Consider the following 23,758-nt stretch of genomic DNA (forward strand, 5'->3'; position numbering starts at 1 on the left):
AACATGTCTTGTCTCGTGGCTTCTTGGTGAGAGCCATTCTGACAGGTGCAGGATGGTAAGTAACAAAGACCACGCAAACCACAGAGCCTGTCTATGAGGCCCTCTACAGGAAAAGGTTGCCAGCACCCACTAAGATCACTGGATCCACGGTTCATTTACTTTCTTGAGGTTTTTCTAATCATGACTCCCTTCATCCACCCTCCAGACATTTCCACCCCCATGTCCCCAAAATAGGACCTTTTTGATTCCTTCATACGGACCAGTGGAGACTATGGTCTCTGGCACTGTGCAGACCAGAATTTGAATTCACCTTCTCTGCTTAGAACCAGAGTGGCCCTGACATATTCGTCAGCTGTGACTGTCAGATTCCTTGAATGCAGTATGGTCAAGAGAACTGTTTGGGAGACTTTCTCTAAGAGATGGAAGGTGACTTCAGGTCATACAATGAGGGGAGAGGAAGGGTCACTGAGCCTGTGTGAGAAACTCTCTCTTCTCTGTTCTTGGTTCTCTCTCGGATCCCATGGAAGAATATCACAGCCGGGTGCTTGACGGAAGCTGGCTTCCCGGAATCACTGCCTCCTCTCAGAAACAGGACCGGGGAAACCGTGGACCAGAGGCGATCAGGGTCTGTTTTTAAGGAGGGACAACTGTTTTACCTGTAAAACCTGTTTTACAGGTTTTCTTTTAAAATAGAGTCAGGTACAAAAATAATAATATAAAAACCTGGGAAATTTGAAGAGGAAGATCACGTGGGAAGGAATGCAGAGGTCACGTACATAGACGAAAATGTCATGGGGGAAGTTCAGGGATGATGAGTTTGGGGAAACCGGAGAATGTGTGTAAAGCACCCAACACCCCCCGGCACCTAATTTGTATTCAGGGAATGGAAGGTTCTAGTCTGTGTTTATTCACCCCATGCCGTCACCCACCCCACAAGCCCCACTAGCTCCAGCTGCGAACGTAGGCCAGCCCCACCCTCCAGCAGCCGCCCTCCCTGATGACATACCAGTGCAGAGCAGAGCCAGCAGCTGGGGCATCATGGCGGCACCCACGAGCCTCTTCCAAGGATCTTCCGTCAGTCTTTTTGTCGGTGAGAAGCCAAGGTGTTGTCTTGACTCCAGGACGTACAGGAACAGCTTTGCCCCTGGTGTTTCAATCCTCCACTCTGCACACCCCGTTTCTGTCTTCTAGTCTCTATCCGGAAATGACTGTTGCAACACGCTCTCAAGCCACTTCCCACAGGCTTGACACACCGAGTCCTCCCAACAGCACAGAAGTCAGTCACCCACTTCTAGGGCATAGCCATGAATACGCAAAACATGGGAGATGGGGCCTGTGGGACCCCAATCACCATCATCCCCTTCTGCACGGTGACAGCAAGTACCGGGGCTCCCAGTGATCCAGAACAAGAACTGCATTTCTCTCGGGACACCTGGGTGGCTGAGTCAGTTGGGCATCTGACTCTTGGGTGCAGCTCAGGTTGTGATCTCAGGGTCATGAGATGGAGCCCTGTGTTGGGCTCTGCACTCAGTGGGGAGTCTGATTCTCTCTCTCCCTCTTCCTCTGTCCACCCCCTCAAATAAATCTTTAAAAAAAAACAACAATAATTCTCTCCCTTGGGAAACTGGGGGCCCTTTTGATCACAGATGTGAGCGAAGTGACGTGCACAACGTCTGGGTAATGTCCCAGGGACGCTGAGGGCAGCAATAGGGTAAGAGCGGAGGGGAAAAGGGTGGGAAGTCATAGGGCATCAGGGAGTAGTGGGGATCCAGGAGAATGTGGCAACAGGCCCTATAAAAAGAAGGTAAGACAGAAGAACCCTCACTGGCAGGCAGCATGGCAGAAAAGGAAATTGAAGAAGAGAGATGTCTGCGGTAGTTTGTAAGTGGTTCGTCGTGGGGACGCGATGGGAACTATCTCCTGAGTGAAATCTCTTCTGTGAAATCCCCTGTCATTAGATCTCGGGTGGAAGGAGGCTCTTCAGGAGAACTCGAGGAGCTGTGTTCTGCATCTAGTAGAGGTGTAGACAGAATGAGAGACAACCCAGACGGCGGACCCAGGCGACCAGCAGGGGCTGGTGTGCACGTGGAAAAATCTAGAAGGTAAATCTAGTTTATTTAAAGTGTTTTTCTCTGAGTAGTAGAATCGTGCTCGATATTTTTTTGTTCCTTTTGCTTATATGTGCTTTCTAAATTGGCTGAAACTGATAAGTTCATTTTACCCCTTTAGATGTTATTGAAATTTAAGCCTGTAGAAATTTTAAGTGAGGTGCTGTGGGATGAAAAAACTCAAAGTTTAGAAAAGAACTGAGGGGCATCTGGGTGGCTCAGTGGGTTAAAGCCTCTGCCTTCGGCTCAGGTCATGATCCCAGGTCCTGGGATCGAGCCCTGCATCGGGCTCTCTGCTCAGCGAGGAGCCTGCTTCCCCCTCTCTCTGCCTTCCTCTCTGACTACTTGTGATCTCTGTCTGTCAAATAAATAAATAAAATCTTAAAAAAAATAAAAAAGAAGTGAATTCTTGTAAAGCGTAGAATCTGGGACTGCTGAATTTAGGGAAAGATACAAGAACTTCCACAGAACCATGCAGATGGGGCAGACACATCTCTTCCCAAAACCTCACTGAAAGACAGTAAAGGGATTCATTAGGAGGAAGGCAGCTAAGAAGGAAGAAAGGCAATGAGGAAGGAGCAAATGTAGGACAAGAAACGTTGATACAAGCACGGGAACTGGAAAAGAAGCAGGTGCATGCCTTCCATGGGGCACCAAAAAACAAAGTCACATCCCCTGACTCTGGAGCTTCATTACAGCTCATAAATGGAATTAAATTAATCACCATCTAATAATTCTGCTTCTGGGCATATATTCAGAAGGATTGAAAGTAGACTCTTAAAAGAGATACTTCTCCATCCATGTTCACAGTAGACGAGGTAGACACAACCCAAGTGTCCATTGATGAATGAACGGACAAACAAAATGTGGTCTATACACACAATGGAATATTATTCAGCCTCTGAAAGGAAAGGCATTCTGACACCTGCCACAATGGGGGTGACCCTCAAGGACATTATGTTCAACGAAATGAGTCAGACACAAAAAGACAAATACCGTACGAGTCCCTTCAATGAGATCCATAGAGCAGTCAGACTCGTAGAGACAGAAGGTGGATGGTGGAACCAGGGGTTGGGGGAGGGGAGGGAGAGGTGTGGTTCGATGGGCACAGAGTTCTAGCTGTGCAGCATGAGATGTGTGGACGGTGGTGGTGGCTGCCCAATGGGGTGAATGTACTTAGCGTCATGGACCCATGCATCTAAACATGGCTGAGATGGTGCACGTTCTGTGTAGTTCTTTTTTTTTTTAAGATTTATTTATTTATTTATTACACACACACACACACATTACAAGTAGGCAGAGAGGCAGGCAGCGAGAGGGAGAATCAGGCTCCCTGCTGAGCAGGGAGCCCGATGTGGGGCTTGATCCCAAGACCCTGGGATTATGACCTGAGCTGAAGGCAGACGCTTAACCCACTGAGCCACCCGGTTGACCCCATGTTATGTGTAGTTTACAACTGTGTTTAAAAAGGAAACTTTCCAGGAGCCTGGCTGGCTCAGTGAGTTAAACGTGTGCCTTCAGCTCAGATCATGATCCCAGGGTCCTGGGATCAATTTCCACATTGGGCTCCCTGCTCAGCGGAGAGCCTGCTTCTCCCTCTGCCTCTCCCCTGCTCATGTGCTCAGGCGTACTCGCTCTCTCAAATAAAAAAAAAAAAACTTAAAAAAAAAAAAAAGAAAAGAAATGGACTTGCACCAGGTTATGGTTGCCTTTCGGGGTAGAGGGGAAATGGATCAGGACCGTGCCTATTCCTCATAGAAGATTTTGTTGCTTTGGCTATTTTGGGGTCTTTGTGGTTCCATTTAAATTTTGGTATTATTTGTTCTGGTTCTGTGAAAAATGCTGTTGATATTTTGATAGGGATCACAGTGAGTCTGTAGATTGCTTCGGGTACTATGGGCAATTTATCAGTTCAATTCTTGTCATCCACAAGCATGGAATGCCTTTCCGTTCCTTCAATTTCTTTCATCATTGTTTTACAGTTTTCTGTGTACAGGCCTTTCACCTCCTGGTTAAATTTATTCCTAAGTATTTTATTCTTTTTGGTGCAATTCTGATTGGATTGTTTTCTTAGTTTTCTCTTTCTGCTACTTCATTATGAATGTATATAGAAATGCTACCAATCTCTGGATATTAATTTTATATCCTGCAACTTTTCTGAATTCATTTATTCCTTCTAGTAGGTTTGGGTTTGCTTGGTTTCTTTGGTTTTTGTTTTTGTTTTTGTTTTTGTTTTGGTGGAGTCTTCAGGGCTTTCTATGTGCAATATCATGTCATCTGCAAATAGTGAAAATTTTACTTCTTCCTTACAGTTAGATGTCTCTTACTTCTTTTTCTTGTCTGATTGCTGTAGCTAGGACTTCTAGGACAATGTTGAATAAAAGTGGTGGGAATGGACATCCTTGTCTTGTTCCTGATCTAAGAGACCCGAAACCATAAAAATCTTAAGAAACAACACAGACAGTAATTTCCCTAACATCAGTCATAGCAGCATCTTTCTAGATATGTCTCCTAAGGTGAAAGGAAAAAGGCTAAAATAAACTATTGAGACTACATCAAAACAAAGAGGTTTTGCACAGCAAAGCAAACCATCAACAAGACAAAAAGGCAACCCACTAAATGGGAGAAAATATTTGCAAGTGATATATCTGATAAGAAGTTAATACTCAAAGTATATGAAGAACTTATACAACCCAATGCCAGAAAAAAACACAAACAATCCAATTAAAAAATGGACAGATGATCTGAATAGATGTTCTTCCAAAGAAGACATACCAGTGGCCAACTGACACATGAAAAGATGAGCAGCATCAACATCAGTAGGGAAATGCAAACCAAAACCACGGTGAGGTACCTGTCTGAATGGTTACAATTAAAAAAAAAATTTTTTTAATTAAACAAGATATAAAAGTATTGACAAGGGTAGAGAAAAGAGAGCCCTCTTGCACTGTTGGCGGGAATGCAAACTGGTGCAGTCACAGTATGGAGGGTCCTCAGAAAATTAAAAATAGAAATACCTTATGATCCAATAATTCCACAACTGGGTATTTATGGAAGAAAATGAAAACTCTAATTCGAAGAGACATACACACCCTTATGTTTATTGCAGCATTATTTTCAACAGTCAAGATATGGAAGTAACCTAACTGTCCTTCAATAGATGAATGGATAAAGAAGTCCACACACACACAGAGAGAGGAATATTATGCAGCCATTAAAAGGGTGAGATCTTGTCATTTGCAACAGCATGGATGGACCCAGAGGGTATTATGCTAAGTGAAGTAGGTCAGTCTGAGAAAGACAAATACTGATGATTTCATTCATATGTGAAATCCAACTAAAAAACAAGTGGAAAACAAAAAGCAGACTCAACCCTAATAACACAGAAAGCAAGTGGATGGTCGCCAGAAAGAAAGGGAGGGAGTAGAGATGGGCAAAACGGGTGAAGGGGAGAGGGAGATACAGGCTTACAGCCACAGAATGAATGAGTCACGGGAATAAAAGGAAGAGCACAGGGAATGTATCCCTGATACTGTGGTAATGCTGTGTGGAGACGGACGGCAGCTACACATGTGGTGAGCACAGCGTAACATAGCGAGAAGCCGCGTCACTCTCTTGTACACCTGAAAATGATAGTGTCAACCATACTAAAAAATAACTTTAAATAATAGGAGCTATATATAGTATGTTCATATATGTATATATATATATATACACACACACAGGCATATACACACACATACATATATACACATACATATATATATGTGATGTCCATTCCCACCACTTTCATTCAACATTGTGCTAGAAGTCCTAGCCACAGCAATCAAACAAGAAAAAGAAGTAATACATAGTAGCTATAAAGTAATAGTTAAATTTTACTGAGTGACTTCTCTTGTGAACTCATCTTTTTCTTTTAAAGATTTTATGTATTTATTTGACAGAGATCACAAGTAGGCAGAGAGGCAGGCAGAGAGAGAGAGGGGGGAAGCAGGCTCCCTGCTGAGCAGAGAGCCCGATGCCAGGCTCCATCCCAGGACCTTGAGATCATGACCTGAACCAAAGGCAGAGGCTTTAACCCACTGAGCCACCCAGGTGCCCCTGAACTCATCTTTTTAATCCCCCTATTTTTCAGTACGCAGCTATCTTTATCAGATGAGAATCTTTTTAAAAAATATATAACCACCAAACCAGTATCATCCCAGGAAAACTAACAGTCCTTCCTTGATACCATCTAATGTCCCGCCAGGATCCAAATGTCCTCAATCATCTCAAACACACCCTTTTTGTCAGTTTTCTTTTAAACATCAGGATTCAAATCTGTGAACTATAAGTCTAAAAACTGTATTTGGTAGATATGCTAATTTAAATAAGACAACATTCTCAATCTCTTTGTGAAAATAAGAAACCAAACACATCGTAGGTTTTTATGATTTTCACACTATTCCTTTGGGAGACAAGTGCCATGCCCCTGAGACGACTGTCTTGACAGGGCTTACTTGTCTTTCCATTTAGTGATACAGAAAAATCAACAAAGCAATGGATTATCAAGGAGAGAAACCAATTATAATGACAGGTGTTTCTTTGAAGGCGATTTTCAAAAGATGTGGCGACAGTTTTTAAAGTCTTGAGATTCTTATAACACTCTTGTTTAAATATCACTTCTGTGCATAGATTTATTTCAACAGAGAGGAGTTTACTAAAAGTCATGAATGAATATTTACATCATTCTACTTGCATCAGGGAACAAAAGTGATACTTTGGGCAAAGCTCTCACCTTCATACTTTAACCAGACCGACTGATTAATTTCAAGCAGGCTCCACGCCCAGCATGGAGTTCAACACGAGGCTCGATCTCACCGCCCTGAGGTCAAGAGTCAGATGCTTAACCAACTGAGCCATCTAGGTGCCCCAACCAGATTTCTTAAATAATCTTTATCACATTACGTTATTCCATTCCAGAGGCATGATTGATTAAATTATTGGCCATTGAGTGACTTTCTCAATATACAGCCTCTTCCCCTCTCCCCAGAAATGGGGCTGGTGCTAAAGTTTCCAAGTTTCTAGTCGCGTGGCTGGCCTTTCTGACGACCAGCCCCCATCCCGAAGCTACCTAGAGGCTCATCAAGAGTGGCCTCCTTCGCACAAAAGATGCTCCTGTCACCCTCGTCACTGAGGAAATAAGGGGTTTAGGAGCTCTGTGCCAGGAACCAGAAACAAAGGCCACATGTCTTTCTCCTGAATCACAAGAGCACAATCTAGACTGCGGCTAATCATGCTTATCTTCTGCCTCTCATCTGGGGGGAACAGAGCAAAAAGCACCTCAGCTCACCGGAACCTGAGAAGCAATGTGAAGCCGTGTGGCGAAGTCTCCTGGGGGAAGTAAGGTGAGTGGGACACGGGATCCCAGCAGCTCCCCACCAGCCTCTCGCCTTCTCATGTTCCAGGAGGATCCCAAGGCACCATGCCCAGACTTGGAGTAGCTGCGGGGCCAGCGTCTGACTGTGCGGATGTGGGAAGTGTTTCCAGGATCCCACAGCAGAGCCTCCCACCCCCTTCCCACGGCATGAACTTTCCATAATTCTTTAAAAATAAGCAGGGGATACAGGATCTCCAGATGGATGCTGTTATCAGCTAAATGTCGGGGTCTCCCCAAAATTCTTGTAATCAAGCCCCTAGCCCCCAGTGTGCTGGTATTAAGAGTTGGGACCTTTAGGAGGTGATTAGGTTTAGGTGACATTATGGGGGTGGAGACCATATGGTTGGGATTAGTGTCCTACTTAAGAGACATGAGAGAAACCTTAGGTCTCTTTTTCTCCCTCCTTCCCTCTCCTCTCCTCTCCTCTCCTCTCCACTCCTCTCCTCTCTCTCCCTCTTTCCCCCTGCCTTGTGAGAATACAAGAGGCCACCTGCCAGCAAGGGAGAAGGCTTTCACAAGGACCATGCTGACCCTCTGGTCTCGGACATCCCAGCCTCCAGAACAGTGAGAAGTAAGTTTCTGTTGTTCCAGCCGCCCAGTGAATGGCATTTTTTAAAATAAAAGCCCGAGTTGACGGGGACAGGTCGACAAAACGATGGTCGTATCAATGGGCTCCTGGGAGGAGTGCCTGGAGTCCAGTGGGGCAGGAAGATTGTAGCAGAAACAGCTGGCTGGGGCCCCGGTTCATCCTGGTCCCTCAGGCATGCAGACCAGGGGAGCAGCCGCCATCTCCAACATTGCTGGTCACTGTGTCCAGGAGAGGAGGGAGCACGGAATGGGGAGGAGGGAGCCCTTACAGTGACATGTTCCAGCTCGGAAGCGACAGGGGTCGCTGCCAGTCACAACTCAGCGTCCAGCCGGAATCTATTCCTCTAGGAGGATGGCAACAGTCCCCTGAAGCGCCTGTTAGGGAGTCCAGGGATTTCGGGGGGAAAGGTGTGGCCACAAGGTGGCAGTAGACACTGCTTCCCGTCTCCCCCACCCCCACACCGCCCTGCCTCCTCTGCAGGGAGCCTCTGCACCTGCTGGGCTTCCAGCACCTTCACCTACAGTGAAGTCTGCTCAACTTTCAGATCTCACCTCTGCATTTCAGCAGAGCCATCCGAGATCTCCGAGATGAGATCAGATCCTCGATGACAGGCTTTTAAATATCCCTCTTCTTTGTTGCTATAGCTGTACTGATGGAGATGACTCACGGGTTCCTAGAACCCAAGTCTCCTTCTTCCTTTTTTTTTTTTTAAAGGTTTTATTTATTTATTTGACAGAGGGAGAGATCACAAGTAGGCAGAGCAACAGGCAGAGAGAGAGGGGAAGCAGGCTCCCCGCCTAGCAGAGAGCCCGATGCGGGGCTTGATCCCAGGACCCTGAGACCATGACCTGGGCCGAAGGCAGAGGCTTAACCCACTGAGCCACCCTGGTGCCCCTCCTTCTCCCTTAAAGTAGCAGGAGCGCCCCCCCCCATTTTTAGAAGGGCACACGCTAGAGCCCAGCCACTTTTGCAGCTAGACCTGGCCGTGGAACTGAGTTCTAGCCAATGGGATGAGAGCAGAAGACACATGTTCAAATCCGGGGTCCTGCTCTTTAAAAATGACCACGTGATCTCTCTCTTTCTCGCTCTCTCTCTCACTCTTCCTCCCTTCATGCTGGCTCAGAACCACACAGGAAAGCCACGTGTTGACAAGAGCAGAGCAGTTATAATGGCCCTAGGCTATTTCAACTGCATACTGTTAAGTGAGAGAGAAATAAAAGTTTTTAAAGATTTTTTTATTTGTTTACTTGACAGAGAAAGGGAGCACAAACAGGGGGAGAGGCAGGCACAGGAGAAGCAGCCTCCCTGCCGAGCAAGAAGCCCAACGTGGGGCTTGATCCCAGGACCCTGGAATCATGACCCGAGCCGAAGGCACATAACTAACTGAGCCACCCAGGCGCCCTGAGAAATAAAATCATATAGTTTTTTCCTTGGGGAGGGGGTCTGTTACAGCCACTCGAAGTGCTCCCTAATCAATATGGTGTGTAGCAATTCAGTTAGAGCTTCTCCCCCTGAGCTTCAGGCTTGCGCCTGCCACCAGCACAGCACCCTGCCCGTGGTGAGCATTGGACAGATGTGTGCAAGTGGATGAGTGGGAACTTGGGGGGACAAGCAGTGTTGGGGACAGAAATGGAAATCCTAAGGGCGAACATGCCTGGGTTTGTGGGAAGAGGAAAGAGGTTCCCTTGAAGGTGATGGGATTAGTTTTGCTCTTGCTGTCGTGACAAAGGGTCACAAAGAAGTGTCCTAAACACAAATTTTTTATCCTTCTGTTCTGGAGGTCAGAAGTCCGAAATGGGTTGAGAGGCTGCATTCCTTCTGGAGGCTCTAGGGCAGAATCCACTTCCTTGAGTTTTCCAGATTTGGAGGAGCCTGCATTCCTTGGCTCGTGACCTTGTATCATGCTGACCTCTGCTTCCGTGTCCACATTCCCTTCCCTGACTCGGATCCCTTCCCTCTTACAAATAAGAACCCTTGTGGCTGCACAGGACCTAAATAATCTGGGATGATCCCACTCCCACCGCTACCTCATAATGCTGTATTCCATCACACCTGGGAGAGCCCTTTGGCCACATACATTCTCCCAGTTTCCAGGAATCGGGACATCACGTGTGGGAGTGGCGGGGGGACCTCATTCTGCCCGCAGCACAAGGGCAAAGGTACGGAGCTCACTCGGGTCACCTGCAGCGTGCTGAGCTCCGCGGGCCACACTGCGAGGCCCCGGACACACCTGGTCCCTCTTGGGAGGAGCTGTGGTCTCGTCTGGGAGAGAGAGGATCCGAATACAGTGCAGATATTCAATTCGGGTCCGATAGGGCTCTGTGGGAGCACACATGGGCCGGACAGCAGTCTGCAGTGGAGACGGCATCCAGTCTGAGACCAGAAAGACAGGCTTGCTGGCGCAGGCATGAGCACATAGAAAGGAGAGCTGGTAGCAGGTCTGTCACAAGGGCCTTATGAGCACCCTGGGAGTGATGAGCATTTGTGGGTGACAAATAAAGGAATTACGGCCTGGGGGCACCTGGGTGGTGCGGTCAGGAAGGCATCCGACTCTCGGTTCCGGCTCAGGTTGGGATCTCAGGGTTGTCGTAGGATCAAGCCCCACATGGGGCTCTCTGCACTCAGCGGGAGTCTGCTTGAGATTCTCTCCGTCTTTCTCTGCCCCTCCCCCTCTCTAAAATAAATAAATCTTATAAAAGAAAAAAGAAAAAGAGGAACCACTGCCTCAAGAACAGTAAATTGCTTTGCAATAGTTAAATATGATAATATTCCCCTTTCTCTTCCTCATTCAAAAGTGGAAGTGACAGGGTCACCTGGGTGGCTCAGCAGGTGGGGCAGCCGACTCTTGGTTTCTGCTCAGGTCGCGATCGCAGGGTCCTGGGATGAAGCCCCACATCAGTCTCCACGCCCAGTGGGGAGTCTGCTTGAGGATTCTCTCTCCCTCTTCCTCTGCCCCTCGCCATGCTCTCATGTGCTCTCTCTCTCTCTACAATAAATAAATAGGGACTCCTGGGTGGCTCAGTTGGTTAAGCGTCTGCCTTGGGCTCAGGTCATGATCCCAGGGTCCTGGGATCGAGCTCTGCATCGGGGTCCCTGCTCAGCCGGAAGCCTGCTTCTTCCTCTCCCTGTGCAGCTCCCTCCACTATGTGCGCTCCTTCTCTCTCTCTCCCAAACAAATGAATAAGATCTTTAGATAAATAAATCTTTAAAAATAAAAATAATGTTCTATCAATATCATCTGTCAATGATATTATATATTTTTTTAGCTTTTTTTTTCAGTTTGCCTATTTTTTTTCCATTTTATTTATTTTTTTCAGCGTAACAGTATTCATTGTTTTTGCACAACAGCCAGTGCTCCATGCAAAACGTGCCCTCCCTATTACCCACCACCTGTTCCCCCAACCTCCCACCCCTGACCCTTCAAAACCCTCAGGTTGTTTTTCAGAGTCCATAGTCTCTTATGGTTGGCCTCCCCGTCCAAATTTTTTTTTTTAATAAACATATAATGTATTTTTATCTCCAGGGGTACAGGTCTGTGAATCGCCAGGTTTACACACTTCACAGCACTCACCATAGCACTTACCCTCCCCAATGTCCATAGCCCCCTCCCCTCTCCCAATCCCACCTCCCCCCAGCAACCCCCAGTTTGTTTTGTGAGATTAAGAGTCATTTATGGTTTGTCTCCCTCCCAATCCCATCTTGTTTCTTTTATTCTTCTCCTATCCCCCTAACCCCCCATGTTGCTTCTCCATGTCCTCATATCAGGGAGATCATATGATAGTTGTCTTTCTCCAATTGACTTATTTCACTAAGCATGATACGCTCTAGTTCCGGCTTGCCTTGATTCCTTTCTCATCTTCATACACACATTTTCCACCTCAGAGTACTTCTCACCACTCAACACTCATGTGTTCCTTTCCTGATTTATGCCTACATTTGGTGGAGCACACATCCTCTTCTGTTGTTATTAAATTTTTCAGCTCCCCCTCCCCCTCTGCCCACTGAAGAAGAAATCTTCCGGGCTCGTTGGATAAATAAATGCATAGGTTGGTTGATGGATACTGAATAAGTATCAATAGGTCAGTGGATTCATAAATTGACAAACTGATTAATAAAAGGAGGAATGAATGAATGAATGATAGGTAAGGGCAAAAGGAAGGGTATATATTCAAATAAGAGCAAGAGGAGGGGTGCCTGGGGGGCTTAGTGATAAGCGGCTGCCTTCTGGCTCAGGTCATGATCCCAGGGTCCTGGGATCGAGCCCCGGCCCCATGTGTCCATTCATCAGGCTGTCTGCTCTGTGGGAAGCCTGTTTCTACCCCTCCCACTCCCCCTGCTGGTGTTCCCTCTCTCGCTGTGTCTCTTTCTCTGTCAAATAAATGAATAAAATCTTAGAAAGAGCAAGAGGAAAGGGGATGAATGGTTGGCCAGGACAGAAAGAAACAAGGATGAGAATCAGTGGATGACAGTGAGTGGGGGGAGTGGTTGGATAACGAAGGAACCGGAGAATAAACGGATGGAGGGAGCTGAAGTATGAGCTCATGGGGAGCCTCCCTGATGGGCACTGACTTCCCGTGTGACTGTCGGGGGCTTCATGACACCCTTCCATGCCACCACTGCCCATCTGTAGAACGAGGAGTCTGGATTTGATGCCTTTGCTGTCCCATCCAGGTCTGGGTCCCTCCTGTGACACCGGGTCCCTGCTTCCCCCTTGATTTCCCACATCCACATCCAGTCCACGGGGAGATAGCCCGGGATATGCTCCGCAGGAGTCCCACATCGGGACTCAGTACAGACCCAGAGAGTCCTGCTTCGAGTCTCTCCTCCCATCCCGTCAGCAAGTCGGTGGACTCAGGCAGCTAATCTGACTTCAAATTTCAGTTCTGCTTAATTGTAGTACCCAAATCTCAGCCACCAGGAGAACTGGGTGTTGCAATAACATCTATGCTGTGTAGCTGTATTTTGAATTTCCCAGTCTTTACACAAGTCCAGAGATCAGTTTCTGTAACCAAAGAACACCAACAAATATTGCTCAACTTCCTCAAATCGTGTCTCATCATGGGTGTTAGGGAGCTGCTCAATCAGTGAAGGGAATCACGATCAGCATTTTTAATAAAGTGGATTATAATAAAATAATATGTGAATATGGCTTCATAGAACTCGAATTCTAGTTTATAGGTGAAAATGGATCTGTGTACAGGGCTGTGATGTAAGCTTTGCTTCCTGCTCATGTCTCCCCAAAAGGGGGGTGGGCAGGATAGGTTAAAACTGCTGACCTGAGCTTTTCTTTTTTTTTTTTTTTAAGTTTTTGGTTTTTTTTTTTTTTTTTTTTTTTTTTTTGACAGAGAGAGATAACAAGTAGTCAGAGAGGCAGGCCGAGAGAGTGAGAGGGAAGCAGGCTCCCTGCCGAGCAGAGAGCCCAATGCTGGACTCGACCCCAGGACCCTGAGATCATGACCTGAGCCGAAGGCAACGGCTTAAACCACTGAGCCACCCAGGCGCCCCTGACCTGAGCTTTTCTGATCTCTCTCCACGTGTTGGGGAGAAGTTATCTTGTTTGGTTATCTCCAACCAACATGATAGATATTTTTCGTCCTCTTTCAGAGATAAAAGAGACCCTCTTTCAGGACGGTCTGTAGAGTGCTCAAGGCTATTCCATCCCCCTGGAGGGGCTTTCCAAAAAATGGAAGGCATTCTCTCCGTAAAGGCAGAAAGGAGGAGGAGACGGTGGAAAATTTAGTAACAGTAGAAGAGGATGTGTGCTCCGTCAAAATTAGGCATAAAGCAAGAATAGAGCGGTAAGAGGTGCTTAGAGACAGAAAATGTGTGTATGAGGATGATAAAGGTATCTGAGTTACGAAGGTTAAAACAGAAGTTAAATTAATAAACTCCAGAGAAACTGAATGTAGTCAGGTCTTCCAGAAAGAGAGGCAGGAGGGGAGAGCAAATGGGCTGCCAGGGGGAAGGGTTTGCATTATCTTTACAACTGTGGAGGCTACCAAGAGCCTGTGGGAAGCAAGCCAGGCACCAGGTGTAAGTGTCCAGCAGAGCTCTAGGGCACACACTGCCCTTGCTGTTGCCTTGACAATGGACTCCACTTAATCATAATGACAGCTCAAGAAAACAGCCTGCACTGCATGCAAATGAAGCTTTAAAAAGGGAAGAAGTTGTCTTTGATCTGATCTCTGTCTACCTTTGGGGAAGGTCTGAGGAGGGGTTTGGAAGAGGTTTGCGATGATGTCATGAAGGAAGTGGCAGTGCATTGCTTAAAGGTTCAGCTTTTCATGCGCCGCCGTGGAGAGGGAGAAAAAAAAAGCTAACTTCATTCCAGCCCAGATGAAACCGCAGATACAGGATAGCTAACATTTATTGAGCATTTGCTATGGGCCAGTCACTTTCAAGGGCTTTGCGTGTATTGCCCACTTTATCCTACAACAAGATTAAGAAGTGGGTATTGTCAGTGAGCCCATTTTACAATCAGTGCAACTGAGACTTGGGAAAGGTCTCTTTCTTAATAATCCAGTGAGTGAGCGGTGGCTGGCACCGGGAATCGAACCCAGGCCTTGTGACCGGGGAGCCTTAACCACGGATAGAGCCTTCCACCGACCTACTAGAGGAATGACCCAGAAGGGAGCTAGAACACACTGTAGGAAGCTTATTATGACCCAGAAGCTGGGCGCAGCCAGGGGGACTGTGGGGCTCTTGGGAGGGCCAGTCCAACCCCAGGAATCCTGGTCTCTGGGAGGTCTTCTCACACTGCAGGCATCTGTATCCAGTCCTCTGGGGCTCAGGGCCTGACACCTGGGGCACGGCTCTGGCTGCACCAGTCAAGAACGATCAGTGTGCCCAGAGAGATGAGCACCAGGCCAGCCAGCCCCAGACGGAGGAGGTTGCCCTGCGTGTAGTCGGAGGATCCTGAGCCTGCAGGACAGCAAGGGAGAGAGACTTTCAGCTCCGGAACCCACGGTCTGCACCCACCCTCTGGGTCTCCAGCCTCCAGGGTGAGACTAGCGACACAGCTCCCAGTCTCAAAGTTGTAGTGGATAGGGGCAGGGGTCCTGGGCTCCTGGATTTTGGGGAGGAGGGGGTAGGGTCCTGACCCCCAGATTGGGAAGCAGGGAGAGAGGCCGGGCCTCGGATCCCCAGGCTGGGGAACAGGGAGGAACCGGGGTCGGACCCCGGGCTGCGGAGCAGGGGCTGGGGCGCGCCGCTCTCACCGTGGTCGGCGCGGATGACCAGCGGCTCGCTGCGCAGCGACAGCACGTACGGGGAGGAGGGCGTGTGGTAGTAGCAGCTGTAGGTGCCCGGCGCGCGGGCGCCGGGTAGCGGGAAGTCGGCCCAGGGCTCGGCGGAGTCCCGGTACTGCAGCGGCGCCGCCTCGCCCGCGCGATACAGCGCGAAGCTCATGCCCCGCAGGCGGCCCGAGCAGCGCAGGCTCACGTTGGCTCCGGGCGCCACCACCGGCCCGGGCAGCGCCACCAGCGACGGGGGCGGCAGCTGGTCTGGGAGGGGCACGGACCGGGACGAGCGCTGGCGTGGCCCTGCGCCGCGGGACCTTCGCCCCTCCTTGCTCCCGCTCCTCCTCCCGAGCCCTGTCCCCCACCTCCCTCCTCATTCCCTCCCTTCTGCCCTCTCTCCCTCTGCCCCGTCACCGGACCCCTAGCCCGTACCTCACTTTGCACTAACCTCCACCATCGTGTCTCTATCTCTGCCAGTGTCTCCCACAGTGTCTCTGCCTCCCTGTCGGTCTCTGTGCCCTTTGCATCCTTGTCCCTGGCTCCCTGTGTGCCTTGTCCCCAAGTGCACCTTTCTCTGTGGCTCTGTCTCTCTCTCCCTGGATGTCCCCTTTTCTCTCTTGTCCCGAGCCTTACCAAAATTCTCTTCCCATGTCCAGTACTGTGTGTTTCACTACCCTGGATCTCAGAGGCAGCCTCTGGAATTGCTTCTTCTGGTGTTCTGGGTTTCTCCCAAGGTTTCCTAACCTCAGCGCTCGTGACATTTTGGATAATTCTGGGTAATTCTTTGTTGTAGGGGGTGGGGATGGGGACTGTCCTGTGCATTGTTGGATGTTTTGCATCGTCTCTGATGCAAGAACCAACAGTGTCCCCAGATATTGCCAGAAAGGTCACCTGGGGAGCACAGTCCCCTGGTTAAGGATCACCCCTTTCTCCAGTTTTCTTTCTCTCCCCCGGTAGATCTTGTTGCTCTGGGTCCTTGTACAAGTCTGTCTCTGTATGTCTCTTTCACTATATCTCTCCCTGTATTTCTCTCTCCCTCCTTCTCCATCCCTCATCACACCCCAAAGTCCCTTCTTCCCCCCACCCACCCTTCCCCCAGGACCTCACCTGTGACCAGCAGTTCCAGCGTATCGCTGGGGTGAGACCAGACACCCAGATTCCAGCCCGGATTCCTGTAGCAGCAGTGGTAACTGCCCCCCTGGGCTGGGGTCACCTCCTCCAGGAAGAACTCTGCCAGCTCCATGGACACATCCCGGTACAGCACAGGGGTGATCTCCCCAGACTTGAAGAGTGCAAACCTCCAGGCAGGTTGAGGTGCCCGGCACCTCAAGGTCACATTGACCCCAGGGGTTACAATTGCGGCAGGCTGAGCCCCCAGTGAAGGCTTGAGGGATAAGGCTGGGGGTACTGAATTAACAGGGCTACTGGGGCCCTGGGCTTCCTGGGAGCCTGAGGAGATGGGGGTGGGAAGAGAATCACCTGGGGCAGCCCCTTCCTCTTTCTCATCCTTAGTTTCCTGCTTCTAAAATAGGGGAGATGGTGGACCCCAGTCAGCGATTGGCAGCCCTCGCAGCAAATGGGTGTAGCTGGGCAACTGCTGAGCTTTACCCCATGGTTTTTGGACATAATGTTAAGGGATTGGGTCCTAGAAATCTGTCATTTTAAATGCTCTTCAACATATTTCAGTAGTTGCCCAAACTTGCTATCTATATGAGAAAAAAATAAAATAAAAGAGAGGTATAGCCCTACCTCAGATTAAATTCCAGACCCAATTCCCCCAAACCAATTCCAGGTTAATTAAAGACCTATATTATTTTATTTTACTGTAAAAGTATTAGAAGAAAATATAGGAAAATGCATTTGTCCTGGGGATGGAGAAAGCGATCTTAAAATATAAAACAAAAAATTCAGAAGAGACAACGTTCATTAATTTGATGGCTGCAAAATTTTAAAGTTGTGTAGGAGAATAGACAAATGGAGCTTGACAACAGGCAACATCACAGGCAGAAAGGACTCATTCATTCATCATTTAGATTAAGAGTATAGAAAGAAATCCCAAACCCAGCCGAGTTGAAAATTGGACAAAACATACGAATCAGGCAGGGCACAGAAGAGGAAGTCCAAAAGATGAAAACACATGGGGACGGGGGGGAAGTTGCTTAATGTTACTAGCAATCATTAAAAAAAAATGAAAACAACAGGTTTCTTTTGCCTATCAGGTTGTCAAAACTTAAAATAATGGTTTATATTCTATTTGGGTGAAGACACGGTGAAACAGGCAGGTAGGTACGCTTGAGTGTACCCTTTGAGAAGGCGTTTTACTCCTTTCTGTCTAAATACACGAAGGGCCTACCCTCATGATTTCACCGTTTCATGCTAGACAACGGTACATCCACCGGCACAGAAAGCTCATACCGGATACTCACTGAGGCGCTGACTGGGGTGGGGCTGGGGAAGGACACTGGAAACAACCTAACTATGCATGGAGAGGGCAAACTAGACCCCAGCCACACAGTGGCAAATGTTCCATAGCTGTTAAAAACATGCAGTTAGGGGCGCCTGGGTGGCTCAGTGGGTTAAGCCTCTGCCTTCGGCTCAGGTCATGACCTCAGGGTCCTGTGATCGAGCCCCGCATCATCGGGCTCTCTGCTCAGCGAGGAGCTTGCTTCCTTTCCTCTCTCTCTGCCTGCTTCTCTGCATGCTTGTGATCTCTGTCTGTCTAATAAATAAATAAAAATCTTTAAAAAAATGCAGTTAGTTATAACGATATGGCCACAACTCCAAGAGAGACTGTATAGTGAAAAACGTGCAGAACAATGTGTCATGAAGTATCATTTTGCCTTGGCAAGAAAACAAAGGAGTATATAAATATATGTATGTTTCTGAACGCATGGAAATTTCTTGTAAGGATTCAGAGCTTATTTAAGGAAGATGAGGAAGGGGAAGAGGGAGGTTATATGTCCTTTGGGAATCATGTTTTAAGCCATGAATATATGTTAGCTTTAGCATTTAAAAATAATAATTTAAAATAAATTGATAGCTGGGGCACCTGCGTGGCTCAGTGGCTTAAAGCCTCTGCCTTCGGCTCGGGGTCATGATCCCAGGATCCTGGGATCGAGCCCCGCGTTGGCTGTCTGCTCAGCGGGGAGCCTGCTTCCCCCACCCACCCCCACCTGCCTCTCTGCCTACTTGTGATCTTGTCTGTCAAATAAATAATAAAAGCTTTTTAAAAATAAAAAATAAAATAAATTGATAGCTAAGTTATCGCTGGTTTTCCAGGCGATTTTTATTTGAAGTTGTGGTGTAGGGGGAGGTTTGAGAGACAGAGATCTCACCAGTCAGAAGACCTGGAAAGAAACTCAAGTCTCTTTCTGGGTGAAGGATCCTACTCTGGTGGAAATGGGCTTCCAAATGGGGGTCCTATTTCTTGATCCCCGCACTGTGCCAAGCTTTGAGTCAAGGGTTTTACACATGTAATTTTTTTTTTAAGATTTTATTTATTTATTTGACAGAGAGAGATCACAAGTAGATAGAGAGGCAGGCAGAGAGAGAGAGAGAGAGAGGGAAGCAGGCTCCCTGCTGAGCAGAGAGCCCGATGCGGGACTCGATCCCAGGACCCCGAGATCATGACCTGAGCCGAAGGCAGCGGCTTAACCCACTGAGCCACCCAGGCGCCCCACATGTAATTTTTTTAAAAAATTCATTAAATACTTTTTTTAAAGTAATCTCTACACCCAACATGGGGCTCAAACTCACAACCCCAAGATCAAGAGTCGCATGCTGCACGGACTGAGCCAGCCCAGCGCCCCGCACGTGTGGGTGGTTTTTTTTTTTGTTTTTTTTTTTAATTTTTTTTTAATATTTTATTTATTTATTTGACAGAGAGATCACAAGTAGACAGAGAGGCAGGCAGAGAGAGAGAGAGGGAAGCAGGCTCCCTGCTGAGCAGAGAGCCCGATGCGGGACCCGATCCCAGGACCCTGGGATCATGACCTGAGCTGAAGGCAGCGGCTTAACCCACTGAGCCACCCAGGCGCCCGTGTGGGTGGTTTTATTAAATCCTCACAACAGCCCATTTCACAGAGGAAACTGAGTAGCAAGCAGTGGTTCGTTCAAAGTTGTAAATGAATAATACGGTGAAAGTGGGGTTCCAGCTTAGGTCTCTTTAGCTCCAAAGTTCATGATCTTCTCTACCCGCCTATGCTGGTCACTAAAGGAAGTAAGATAAGAAGGAAAGAAAGGAAGGAGGGGAGGGTCGGAAAAGATGAAAGAAGAGAGGAGGGTGAGGGAAATATGGAAACCTGAGGTGAGACTGAGCACCAAAATAAAATGTGAGTAATTGGAAATGGGCTTCTAGCAGCTTGCAGGTGAATGGATGGGTGATATTACTCACCAGCTGGAGTGACGTCTCCATGACACAGAGGCCCTGTAGAAGGTGGAGGGGCTGAGTCTTTTCAGAGCGCTAGGCTTCTCCCAGTCCTACCTCACTGCAAACTCAGGAATCTAAATCCTTCCTCTGGGAAACGGGAATCTAACCCATATGTCCTCTCTCAGTAGCTATAACTCAAGGCTCGTAATCCCCACCTACTTCAGAAGCCTGAGGTCTGGCCCCAGCCTCCTCTTGCCTCTACACCCAGTGTTCAGACCTTTGGACTCCCCCTTTTCCAGGAGGCAATAATCAGAGCCCACAGTGTCTCCTCTCTGGGAGTCAGGAGTCTGGGTCGCCAGCTCCCTCCTTTCCCAGAGACCCAGGTGTTCTGGCTTCATCCTCTTCCTGCTTTGAAATCTCAGACTCTACTTGCTATCCCCAGGAGTTCAGGTCTTTAGGACCCTCCTGCCTCAACACCCAGAAAATGCTGCCCCCACTCTCCTTGTCCAGGAACAGGAGTTCAGGACCCATGTGTCCTTCTATAATAGGATCCAAGGATCTATTCCCTTATTCTGGTCTAGAATTCCGAACCTTCAGTTTGTGCTGTCTGACCATGGACCACCTGTCCCAGGGAGATTAAGTAGCCCTCTTCCTCCCCCCCACCCCACTCAGGGTGTCCAGGTCCCCAGAGCCTGTCTCTCTGCACCCCAACCAGCCTGAGACCCAGGGAGAAGGGGGCGGTGGCTCACAGAGGGTCAGGAGCTGGAGGATCAGCACCAGAGCCATGGCGGGCAGATCTCGGCTGGAGCAGGAGCAGGAGCCAGGGCTCAGCTGTGCCTTCTCACCTCTCAGGAAATGCAATGTCCGAGAGCCAGAGCCAGAGCTCTGTTTAAGGAAGGGAGGAGGGAAGTGGGGGCCTCTGGGAGACTGTGTCACAGCCCCATGGTGCTGTGGAAAAACCTGGGAGAAGGGGCAGTCATAACCAGTTGTGTTCATCAATTAAGCGTAAAAAAAAAAAGACTAGAAACTAGCACCTATTATGTACCAGACCCTGTGCGGCGCTACTTTGGGGGCACAGAGAAGCGTCAGACCCTATTAATGCCCTAGCGCAGCTCCCAGTCTTAATTAAAGACAGGCGGACCAGCTGGGTTACCAAAAAAAGTGAGTTACCCTAGAGGTCACATGTGGCGCTGAGAAGATCCACAGACGACCCCTAACCCTCTGGGACGAGAGTGAAAGCTTCCAGGACGAACTGCTGTTGAGCTGCGACCGCAAATGATAGTGTCATTTGTCCTCTCCCGGCCTCCGTTTCTCCGTCTGTGAAACGGGCCTTCGTGAGTAAACTCTAAAATGAAGACTGTTGCATTCCGCCTTGGATGGGCCGTGGCTTGGATGGAGCACACCTCAGGCTGGACTCCTAGGCGAGGAGACAGGTCGGAGTTTAATTCTGCAGCGCCGCCGGCCTTTCCGCGACAGCTTCTGACAGCTGTTCTGCGCCAGTGCGCACGCGCGGACTCAGCGGACTGAGGCTGGCGCGCGGGGACCACAACTCCCAGAATGCTCCGCGCCCTCGCCTCCGCGCCCCTCCCCCCACCTCCCCCGGGCCCTAGACCGCAGTTCTGTGCCGGGGCGTTCGCGCAGCCTCGGAGAGCGAAGACTCTGACGCAGGGACCACAACTCCCAGGGTGCTCCGCGCCCGGGCTGGCCGCTGCCGCCGACGCTGTGACCAAGATGGCCGGGAGTAAGTGAGGGCGCCGTGGGCGCGCGGGGTCCGGCGGTTCCGGGAGCTCCCGTGGTGCGGGGGCTGGGGCACGGCGGAGCCTCGGTGGAGGCGGTGTGGTCCTGGCCGGAGGGGGACGCCGAGGTCACGAGAGGGCTTCTCCAGGGCGGGGGCGTCGCGGGAGGGTTAGAGGTCACTGGAGGCGTCCCCTGCAGGGGTGACTCTTTTCCCCCGCCCCTCCAGGACTCGCCACCTTCCTCAAGGATGCCTGGGCCAAGGAGCCGGTGCTGGTCGCGTCCTTCACCATCGGGGGCCTCGGTGCGTGAGCGTGCATCGCCCCCCCCCACCGTGCCCCAAGGCCCCGTCGCTCCCCACTAGCGTTCCATCCTGTACCCCTCCACGTTCCGTGGCCCTCTCGTGTGTCGGCCCCCCACGACGACCCCTTGCCCACCCCATCCCCAATATTATGATCCCTTCACCAGCCCGCTCCTTCCCACCCCGCGCACACCAACCCGACTCCCCAAGGAGAGGTTCTCAGCCCAGCTATGCACTAAAACCACCTGAGCGACAAAAGTAAGTGCCCAGGTGCTACCCGCCTTTCATCCTCGCCCCCACCACGCTCGGTGCGGAGCTCGTGGGGTGGCGGTGGCGCTGGGGAAGCCGTGTGCTGTGAAAATCCCTCCGCGGTTCTGTGGACAGGCGCTGTCCTAGATCCAGGCAGTCCCCGCTGTCAGGTGCGGGAGGTCGCTAGGATGCAGGTTGTTATTGCGCGGGGCTGGGCTGGGGCCGGACGCGGCCCATCCGCCGGGTCCCCGGACCTTGTCCGCGCGGCCGGTCTGTGGGCCACACGCCGCGGGTGAGGTTCGAGAGCGGTTGTCCCTTCCGGCAGCCACGGGCCAGCCTGGCCGCTGAGCGCCTGAAACGCAGCTCCTAGGACTTGAGCTGGTACACTCCGCTCGTGTAAAGGACACGCTGGACTGCGGAGAGGGTGACAAGTCTGCAAGATACCTCCGCTTCTGTCAATCATACCTTGAAACGACGTTTCCCATATGCCGGCTTAAATCATTTTAAAAATGGATGTGTTTTCAAGTTTATTTTTAATGTGGCTGTTAGAAGGCGTAAAACTAAGGTGTGGCTCTTACGTTTCTATCAGACAGTGCTGGCCTCGAACATTGCTCTTACCCCCTACCTCTGCCCCCCAGACTCCTGGCTCCCAACCCGAGTGGACTGTAATTTCCCAGCGACTAGTCCTCCTACAGCCCTCCCTTCCTCAGTTTGTAACCGTTCATGATTCTTCTGGAAGATTCCCAAAGCACTCCCCTCACGCACCGCCCTCTGCTCCCTGACCACCTCTGCACGTGCACTGAATACTGTGATCACCCCCATGGCTCCTCCCCCCACCCCGTGCTCTCTAGATTCCAAGTGTCCTTGAATTGCTGGCTCCCATCTTCTCTCCTGCTGATAAATGGGGATCCCATAACACCAAAGGGTCTCCTGGAAGACCAGGAACTCCCTGCTCCCCTCCTTCCATGTATTTGACTCATAGTTTGCCAAGGTTTTGCTTCTGCCCCTTCCCTTCCCACCCCTGCCTGAAAGCCCCCCCCCCAACCCCGGGCCTCACCCCTGTCTCTCCACAGCTGTAATTCTGCCGGCTTTCAGCCCCTTCACCAAATACGCCGCCATGATCAACCAGGTCACACCCTACAATTATCCAGGTGAGTGGGAGCCAGAGGGCTGGCTCCAAGTGGGAGTGGGAGTTGGGGGATAACCTCCTCCTGCCGGAGGAGGAAGTCATGGGCAGGTCTTTCCTCTGCCGGGGTCTGAGAATCTGCAGTGGGTGGACCTTCTTTTTTCTTCTGAGATCTAGTCCATGTGCTGTAAAACTCATTTCCTGTCTGCTTTCACACTTCTGTTGAGTTTCTGTTGTCATTCCACATTTGTATTCCTTTCTGGATTATCGTCATTCTGTCTCTGTGCTTTCCCATGCCTCTAGGTTTCTATCTCCCTGCTTCTCTCTGTGTCCCCTCTTTCCCCTGGGGTCCCCTTTCCCTCTTTGAATTTGAACTGACAGACTAGCCTTTATGAGCCTCCCAAGATCTGCCGGTCTCAGTGGCCCACCCTCCTGCCCCACAGTGCCCGTCCGGGATGATGGGAACATGCCTGATGTGCCCAGCCACCCCCAGGACCCCCAGGGCCCCAGCTTGGAGTGGCTGAAGAACTTGTGAGCACCCCCGGTGACACGGAGAGTCCCCTCCCCTGTAGCCAATAAAATGCGGAAAGCAACCCCAGAATCTCAGAATCTTAGCTTGTGTGTG

General features: G+C 49.8%; 3 protein-coding genes and 1 long non-coding RNA gene across 11 annotated transcripts in view; 2 read left to right on the forward strand and 2 right to left on the reverse strand.

Moving 5' to 3' along the window:
• Positions 1-1,423, reverse strand: part of LOC123931444 (T-cell-interacting, activating receptor on myeloid cells protein 1-like) — a 15,879-nt gene extending 14,456 nt beyond the window's left edge. For all 3 annotated transcript variants that reach the window (XR_006816264.1, XM_045988541.1, XM_045988542.1), the window contains exon 1: positions 1,007-1,423. Coding sequence is in view for 2 of the 3 variants with exons in the window: in XM_045988541.1 (XP_045844497.1) it covers positions 1,007-1,040 (34 nt within the window). In the remaining variant the exon portion in view is untranslated. The remainder of the gene's footprint in view (positions 1-1,006) is intronic.
• Positions 1-16,498, forward strand: part of LOC123931458 — a 24,750-nt gene extending 8,252 nt beyond the window's left edge. Inside the window, exons 3-5 of one of the 2 annotated variants that reach the window (XR_006816267.1) lie at positions 1,959-2,102; positions 7,419-8,098; positions 16,422-16,498. This is a non-coding gene — a long non-coding RNA (uncharacterized LOC123931458). Of the gene's footprint in view, positions 1-1,958; positions 2,103-7,418; positions 8,374-16,421 lie in introns of those variants that run through there. The other variant, XR_006816266.1, reaches the window with a different exon arrangement.
• Positions 13,586-21,128, reverse strand: OSCAR (osteoclast associated Ig-like receptor). Of its 5 annotated transcripts, XM_045988547.1 has the most exons (6): positions 20,894-21,128; positions 20,473-20,683; positions 19,748-19,780; positions 16,462-16,803; positions 15,334-15,618; positions 13,586-15,037 (listed from the first exon to the last, which is right to left on the reverse strand). In XM_045988547.1, the coding sequence occupies exons 2-6, from the start codon at positions 20,507-20,509 to the stop codon at positions 14,904-14,906; spliced, it is 831 nt and encodes a 276-aa protein (XP_045844503.1). In that variant the 5' UTR covers positions 20,510-20,683; positions 20,894-21,128; the 3' UTR covers positions 13,586-14,903. The 5 variants fall into 5 exon arrangements, with proteins under 5 accessions (XP_045844503.1, XP_045844504.1, XP_045844502.1 ...); XM_045988548.1 differs by lacking the exon at positions 13,586-15,037 and having other exon boundaries at positions 15,047-15,618; positions 16,462-16,636; XM_045988546.1 differs by lacking the exon at positions 13,586-15,037 and having other exon boundaries at positions 15,047-15,618.
• Positions 21,129-21,265: 137 nt separating this feature from the next.
• NDUFA3 (NADH:ubiquinone oxidoreductase subunit A3) lies at positions 21,266-23,734 on the forward strand. Its single transcript, XM_045988559.1, has 4 exons — positions 21,266-21,464; positions 21,687-21,761; positions 23,081-23,158; positions 23,577-23,734. Exons 1-4 carry the CDS (start codon positions 21,281-21,283, stop codon positions 23,666-23,668), a joined length of 429 nt encoding a protein of 142 aa, XP_045844515.1. The 5' UTR covers positions 21,266-21,280; the 3' UTR covers positions 23,669-23,734.
• The last annotated feature ends 24 nt before the right edge of the window (positions 23,735-23,758 follow it).

Source organism: Meles meles, chromosome 19 (genome assembly GCF_922984935.1).
Source record: "Meles meles chromosome 19, mMelMel3.1 paternal haplotype, whole genome shotgun sequence".
Classification (NCBI taxonomy): Eukaryota; Metazoa; Chordata; class Mammalia; order Carnivora; family Mustelidae; genus Meles; species Meles meles.

Bases quoted from the DNA above. Each gene is read 5' to 3' on its own strand.
- OSCAR (XM_045988546.1), bottom strand. From the start codon at position 20,509: ATGGCTCTGGTGCTGATCCTCCAGCTCCTGACCCTCT. The intron at 19,781-20,472 runs GTGAGCCACCGC...CACCTTCTACAG, and splicing joins CCTCCAGCTCCTGACCCTCT to GGCCTCTGTGTCATGGAGAC. The intron at 15,619-16,461 runs GTGAGGTCCTGG...TGCCCCTCCCAG, and splicing joins GCTGGAACTGCTGGTCACAG to ACCAGCTGCCGCCCCCGTCG.
- NDUFA3 (XM_045988559.1), top strand. From the start codon at position 21,281: ATGCTCCGCGCCCTCGCCTCCGCGCCCCTCCCCCCACCTCCCCCGGGC. The intron at 21,762-23,080 runs GTGCGTGAGCGT...GTCTCTCCACAG, and splicing joins CTTCACCATCGGGGGCCTCG to CTGTAATTCTGCCGGCTTTC. The intron at 23,159-23,576 runs GTGAGTGGGAGC...CCTGCCCCACAG, and splicing joins CACACCCTACAATTATCCAG to TGCCCGTCCGGGATGATGGG.